General features: G+C 56.8%; 1 protein-coding gene across 1 annotated transcript; it reads left to right on the top strand.

Moving 5' to 3' along the window:
• The first annotated feature begins 5,357 nt into the window (after positions 1-5,357).
• On the top strand, positions 5,358-6,785 carry Hes5 (hes family bHLH transcription factor 5). The gene is made up of 3 exons (XM_032887373.1): positions 5,358-5,457; positions 5,544-5,709; positions 5,800-6,785. The coding sequence occupies exons 1-3, from the start codon at positions 5,404-5,406 to the stop codon at positions 6,078-6,080; spliced, it is 501 nt and encodes a 166-aa protein (XP_032743264.1). The 5' UTR covers positions 5,358-5,403; the 3' UTR covers positions 6,081-6,785.
• Positions 6,786-7,610: the final 825 nt, after the last annotated feature.

Below are 7,610 nucleotides of genomic sequence, written 5' to 3'. Positions count from 1 at the left end.
CCAGCCCTGTCAACATTTTCTCAGGGGGACATTAACCACTGTGTAATGTATAAGGAGCTTCTGCACACACACACATAAATAAATAAGTATAAAATGAAAGCTTCGATAAGAAAACCCATGCTCCAGTCATGCCAACACTTGGGGTTCTCTGCATGTTGTCCTGCCATGTCCCGTGGGCCTCCCGGCCAATAGTTACCTGTCTTCACTGCTAGACTCCATGCTAGACCCAGCCCACAACCCCTAGGTCACCTCCTACATGTTAGGGTCTCTTACCCCACTTTTGGAACTCCTCTACCCACAGTGCAAGGCCAAGTTTGCCCTCTGCTTAGCTCATATGCACTGGACTCTGCCAACCAAGGGAAGAGAAATGGTGGGCAGGGGGAAAGAACCCTGCCCTCTTGGATACAGCCATTCAGTCTAGTTCTTGGGCAAAGGGAAGATTCAGGACTTTGGCTGGCCAGGGAGCGCTCTAAGGCTTTCCTTCTAGCCCCATAGAGGACCCATAAGCCAAAGTACTTACAAAAGACATTGATTACCTGCCTTACTGGCAGCCTTTTGCAGTATAGCTAGCTACCCTTTGACCCTGCACCAGTTACCTGGTGACCTACCATCCGGAGCGCTGGTTCCAATTGATAGGTTTCTTACTTTCCTCTGACTCAGAGTAAGCACCCATAGGTCAGACTGGGGCACTACAGCCTCTCTTCACCCCACCCCCACACACCCATCCGTTCCTAGAGACGGTCCCACCACAGCCAACAGTCACTTTGGCATCCGACCCTCTCTGCTCTGTACACTTCTCTCCTGGAGCTATCCCCCCTGACCCCCGGTTCGATGACCTGGGAAAGCAAGCAAGTAAAGTTTGAGGGTCTTTGAATCCCAGCCTCAGCTAGGTGTGGTTGCACAAGTCTGTGATCTCCATGGAGGGTGAGGCAGGAGAATCTCCAGTTTGAGGCCAGCCGGGTCTACATGCTAGTCTGGGTCAAGAGAAAACAACCCCAGTCTGGGCATCCGTCTTGCTCTCTGTGTGTGCTGGTAAGTGTCCAAGTAGAAGAGGGTGGCTCGTGAGTGGGTGCCTTGGAGTCCAGTGCTAACTGAGAAGTCAGGACAAACTGAGAGTGTTTGATGCTTTGGACGTACAAGGTTAGCTGACCCGAGGTTCACGGCCTTTGGCAAGTCTCTTGACTTGCTGCTGGCCAGTGAACTGAAGACAGAGGTTCTCTACTCACTGCCTGACTAGGAAGTCACTGTTCTGTGTTCCATGCCCTGTGTTTTGCAAGTGTATCCTTAGTCATGGACCCCCCCACACACACACCCCCACTGCAGATCCTGCCTGCGAGACCTAAGAGAGCCTACCCCTCCTATCGCCCAAGGGCACTCAGTAGCCACTAAGTGTTCCTCTCTGCTGCAGGACAGAGAGACTCCTTCCATGGCCAGCTGTCCTTCCTGGTGGTCTGTCCAGGGAGAAGTAGGCATCTCCTTACTTGGGGATTGAAGGCTGGTTGGAGCCAGGATGGGGCTCGGCATAGGACAACCCTGCTATGGTCACGACTCTGGGAGACTCTGTCCCCACAATACCAAAGAAGGTCACTTCCTTGCCCCAAGTTCCCAGGAGGGGGTTGTTGAAGGCAGCAGCAGGCTGCCTCCTCCATTTCTCAGGTCCATCCTCATTCCAACCCCTCATTCCTCATCCACTGTAAATGTTCTGGAACCAGGGGACAGCGGGCAGGGGGTGCTGGCTGGGGCTTATAGGACCCGACAGCCCCCACAGTCGCACAAGCAGGATCATGTCTATGTCTCTTCTCTAGACAAACTCCAAATTGTGGCCAAATATACATAAAAATTCACCCACTTCTGTTCACACTTGTTAAATATACTCACGATGTGACACAGCTGTCACCACCACCCATGTTCATCTTCTCAAGCCAGAACTGTCCCCGTTAAACACTGCCACTCCATCTTCCTCCTGCCCCAGCTCTTGACAGTCGATGTTCCACTTTCTGCCCACAGATTTGACGACTCTAGGTCGCTCCCGTAACTGGTAACTGGACTCCTGCAGGATCTGTCCTCTCGGGGCTGGTTTGTCTCCTTAGCATAACGCCATGAGTTTCACCCATGCTGTGTGCAAATGAGCGATCTTCCACTCTATGGATGCTTCCTCTGTTCTTTATCTGTTAGTTGATCTGTGAACACTTGGGTGGCCCTGGCTCCTTGGCTACTGTGTACCGTGCAGCTGTGGGCGCCAGTACAGAAAAGCTTGAGTCTGCTTATAACTTCTATGAGCATAGACATGGAGGCAGAATTTCTGAGTTATAAAATAATTCCATTTAATTTTTGTCTGCCTTCCAAACTGTTTATCACAGTGCTGTACTCCCATCCAAAATGAGCCTTTCTTCAGAGACTGGGAGCAGAGTATCCTGCAGCTTCCCCTTTCTCATCCAAGGAACTCCTCAGCCAGCTTACTAAGGGAACGGGTCCAGACTTTCAGCATAACCTGGGCAGACTCAGTTTACAGGATCCCCACCGCTGCCCCAATGTACAAAATAGCGTGAAGCACTCCACTGAGGGGCCTTGCCAACTCCAGATCCTGACCAGCTTCACCTACTGTCCCTTCACCCAGACCTACTGAGCGCTCAGGTGGGATGCTCTGAAAGGTACAGGAAGGGCAAACTAGGGAAGGACCCGATTCCATGCGGCTGCGGTGGCTGAGGATCCCGATGCCCCTCCCCCACCTCGCAGTGCTTCTGCCGGGCAAAGCCCGCCAGCCAGAGGCAGCCTTTACCCATCCCCCTTTGCAGCTACTCAAGTCGGATGGTGTGAGCCAGGAGCCCAGAGAGTTTCCCACACTTTGGCCCCATTCACAGTGTTAAACGGCCCACAAAGGCCAGGCGTGTGCCTCAGAGGCCGCCTGGGCTGCCATCTGGCCCGCACTCGGGGAGGCAACCAGCCTTTCATCCGGCTGGGATTTAACACCATTCATTTCATATTTCCCACAACTGAAAATTGGATCAAAGCTGCTAGGGTTGAGGGGGGGGGGTGGCGGTGAGGAGGAGCGGGGGAGGGGGTGGCCCTCCCCGTGGCCCACCCACCACCCTCACCTCTGGAAGGCCAGCTCTCCTAACCCACCGCGGGTGGGCGGGCGGTTGGGGTGGGATGGAGGTTGGACCATATCTCCTGGCACGCGTCTCATTTGGGTGAGGATCTGGCTCGGGGGAGGGTACTGGAAGAACAGAACACAAGCCTTAGCCAACTGTCCTCACCAAAGTCTTGGGGAGCAAGTCTGTGCCTGGATGACCCTCATATCTGGGTACAGTTTTGGGTCCTTGCTGCCAGCAGCCAGGAGCAATGGTCAGGGCTCACATAGGCTCAGACCCTGGTTCCAGTTGGTGGGTTTCATGCCCTCCCTGGTCTGTTTGCATTCCCTTGGCCCTCTGAACATCTAATCAGGCTCCTGAGCCCTTCCTGCAGGGCATACGGGACAACCACACAGGTTTTCCTGCCCTCCCCACTCCCAGGGATCTGAGATCCACAGCATGGCTAAATTTGACTACCATGCGGTGGTGTAAACTTCTAGTTGGCTGCAAACAAGATTCCAATGGGCACCACCAGGACTCCTCTGCCTTGGAGTCTGAGGGGGCTGCTTGCCCACCACAAAGTTCCAGACACTGCTAGTCCTCAGGACTGTAGAAGCAGAGGCATACAGCCCCAAGCCTCCCTCCTGAACTTACAGAGTACCTCTGCCCTTCAACATTGAACAACCCCTCAGAGAGGAGCTCAGGGGGTGGGGTGGGGTGGGTGCGGGGAGCTCAGCGTCTAGGGGAGGTGAATTCTGTATCTATATCCTGCATCGGACAGACCATCACAGGGTGCCTCAAAGCCAAGGCTTCCCCTCTTGTCTCAGATGCTTCCATCCATGATAACCCAACAACCCCTTGTGCTAAGAGCTTCTGGAGCGAGGCCTGGTGAACAGACCACTTACAGCAGTGGGTCACTACCACAGCAGGAGGGGAGGGCACTATGAAGGCCCTTTGGCTCCTGAGCTCAGACATGGCTGATATCCATCCAGAGGACCTGGTTTCATTCTGCACTGGGTACTGTTCTCTGACACCAGCCTCCTGTTTTGGACCTGGCTAGGTCTGCGGTTGCTCCTAGGAGGAAGCACAGGCCTCATCTCCTCCTTCAGCCCCTGCAGAGTATTGGGGAAATAGTATGGGTTCCAGGTGGAGGGACACTCTCGCACAGCCATCCTCTAGGTAGGGTCAGCTGGCTAGGCATCAGTTACCCATTCTTCCAAAGGGGCCCATCCAGGCCAGCACAGCATTCACATGGGGGCTTCTTCTCAGGTCTGCCACCTTATACCCCCCCACACAAAATGCTGAGTGAAACCGGAAAACACACACACACACACACACACACACACACACGGGGGGGGGGGCAGGGAGGGCGGGAGTTTTGCCATGAGAGGAGTTAAGGGCAGCCAAGATTTCCTAGAAGCCACAGACAGCATGGTCCTCCTGTTTCAGAGATGCATTGTGGCACCTGGTGACTCGAGAGCAGTCTAGCTATCCTGTGGGTGCCGGGGTTCCTGCGGGCTTCATGCTAGCAGGCGCTATCCAGCAGATTCAGCTAGCCTGGAAGTATGCCTGGCAGGCTCCACACTTAAGTTAACATCTAGACATTTCTAGCTGTGGAGAAGTCACTCCTCCCAAGTGACAGTTTGGGGAACTGGCAATAGAGCGCCTGAGTCCTAAATCCTAAACACCGTTGTCCCTCTCTCATCCTGTACCTGTGAATGGCACGAAGGCAGCATCTGTTTGAGAGAGTGTGGCCCGCTTTAACCCACTGTGCCTGTGGGCAACAGGTCCCAGCTGGGGAGGGTGCCCACTCCTCTGGAAGCCGCTGTCTGTTCATTGTAAAACTCCCATTTCTCTGCGCCTGTGGCCTCTGCCAGCCAGCGGTGGGGAGCCTCTGGGGAGTGGGAGGGAAGAAGGGAGAGAAGGGGGGAGCACTCCTTCCTGCCCTCCCCACCTCCCCGCGGCCTGGGAAAAGGCAGCATATTGAGGCGCGGGGCTCTCAGCATCAGGCCCCGGGATGCTAATGAGGGCGAGCGCGTTCCCACAGCCCGGACATTGTGCCGCGCGGCCCACCTGCTCCTCGGGGAGCGACCATTGTGCCCGCGCCAATTCACAGGCAATTTAGCGTGCGCTAATGGGCCGGCGCCTTTGTGCGGCCGGCGCCGCCATTGGCCGCTGAGTGTGGGAACGGCCGCGGCGCCCGGACCCCAGGCGCCGGGCCGCTGCCCGCGCCTATATAAGGCTGGCGTGTGGGGGTTCGGGCCGCGCCAGCCCGGGACGCCTGGCTCTGCTCGCTCCGCTCCGCTCGCCAATCGCCTCCAGAGCTCCAGGCATGGCCCCAAGTACCGTGGCGGTGGAGATGCTCAGTCCCAAGGAGAAAAACCGAGTAAGTGCCACTCGCCCGGCGCACGCCGTCCCGTTCCCCCGGGGCCTCCGGCGTCCGCCGCCCACCTGACGCATCTCCTCCCGCAGCTGCGGAAGCCGGTGGTGGAGAAGATGCGTCGGGACCGCATCAACAGCAGCATTGAGCAGCTGAAACTCCTGCTGGAGCAGGAGTTCGCGCGGCACCAGCCCAACTCCAAACTGGAGAAGGCCGACATCCTGGAGATGGCCGTCAGCTACCTGAAGCACAGCAAAGGTGAGCTAGGCGCCTGCGCCCGTGTCCTGCTCCCCACCGGTGTGGCTCCCACCGCGCGCGCCCCACTCATGCCGCTCCGTCTCCCCACAGCCTTCGCCGCGGCCGCCGGCCCCAAGAGTCTGCACCAGGACTACAGCGAGGGTTACTCGTGGTGCCTGCAGGAGGCGGTGCAGTTCCTGACCCTGCATGCAGCCAGCGACACGCAGATGAAGCTGCTTTACCACTTCCAGCGGCCCCCAGCTCCCGCCGCGCCTGTCAAGGAGACCCCGACGCCCGGCGCTGCGCCCCAGCCGGCGCGCTCCTCCACTAAGGCAGCCGCCTCCGTCTCCACCTCGCGCCAACCTGCCTGCGGCCTCTGGCGGCCCTGGTGACCCAGAGGCCGAAGGGTGCCTGGAGCGGACCAGAGGACCAGCTCGTTCCTCTCCATGTGGGAAGACATTCCCCAGCCGCGTTTCAGCCCCAGGTTGGCCGCAACCTTCTACCGAAGGCTCCCTCCCCAGGCTGGCTGGCCAGCAAGGGGGGTCATTCTTAGAGAATGTGCGTGCAGAGTTGTTATTTGGGGATAATCAGGGTCCACCCTCTGCCGCCTGTCCGACCCCATGGGGTTGTTTTGTGTTTGCATTTCAGCAAGTGACTTCTGCGAAGTTCCCGGTCGGTCTCCACCGGGTGTTCTATGATATTTGTAGAGTTGGGGGTTGGCTCACCCCAGCCTGTAGAGTAGAGGACTTTCTTCAGGGCCCGTGGCTGCTGGGCAAGCGCCCTGCGGGCGGGCTGTGCCCTGGGCACATTTGCCTTTTGTGAAGGCGGAACTGCAGGTGTTTCCTCAGAGGAAAGCACTCAGCCTGCGTGGGTGTAGGACCCCTGGGACCTCACCTTAAGGTCCACATGACCTTGGCTGTCTGGTGCGCGCTCACAGTGGGCTGTCTGGGAGGGTGGGGTCTCCACGACGATCCTTAAAGGATTCATTTGTATGGGAGGGTGCGTGTGGGCACAATTTTGTACTTAGAATTTGAACTCTTGGTTATGTGGGAGAACACAAGCTGTTCTGAAGGCTTCTAATAAAATATCAAGCCCTATGCCATGTCTGTGCCTCTCTGTGCATGTCTGTCCTTGGCAGCCACAGGGGTGGCCTGCCTCCCTCGTAATCGGAGGTGGAACAGTGGGATCTACAATGTTTCCAAACCGGGATCAGGACCGGTGCTTGCTGGTGGTCCTCTGACAGAGAAAAAGAGAGGGCAGGAGGAGCATAAAGAGCTGTTGATGCTCTCACTGTGAACAAGACCTGGGTAGCTGCTGCGGTTCCCACTAGCTCTCAGGAGAGGGTCGGGGACGGGATCCTAACAACTGCAGACCCTCTGCTCTGTGCACTGAGAGGAAGCTGAAGGCCTGGGTGGATCTCTTGCTGCAGCAAGAGGCTTGGCTGTGCCAAACCTGAGAGAGTATCCGGTCCAGCTCCCGCTTCCCTTAGTGTACCTGCTTAGCTAATTCATAAACACCCTCCCTCCCACAAGGTGACTAGGGCCAGGGCTGACCCATTCCATTCAGCCATGAACCTGGTAGGTATGGTTCATTGTCTGAGACAGGGTGTCTGTCTGCTTTAAGGTAGGCTATAGGGCTGGGGATTTAGCTCAGCGGTAGAGCGCTTACCTAGGAAGCGCAAGGCCCTGGGTTCGATCCCCAGCTCCAAAAAAAAAAAAAGGTAGGCTATAGCAGGTCGGTCAAGTTCACAGCTTCCAGGTGTCCCAAAGGCAAAACCCACGGAGCAAAGAGTGGGGAGGATCTGGGTGTGTCTACATGTCTTCTGAGTGACAAAGCCACAGATGTGGCCCCTGCCCTGACTCTAACCTTTCCCACCCCACCCCCTTATTCCTTTCTATCTACTCTGCCAGTGACCACCTGAG

Source organism: Rattus rattus, chromosome 1, assembly GCF_011064425.1.
Source record: "Rattus rattus isolate New Zealand chromosome 1, Rrattus_CSIRO_v1, whole genome shotgun sequence".
Taxonomy (NCBI): Eukaryota; Metazoa; Chordata; class Mammalia; order Rodentia; family Muridae; genus Rattus; species Rattus rattus.
This window is presented reverse-complemented; position numbering and strand designations above follow the sequence as displayed.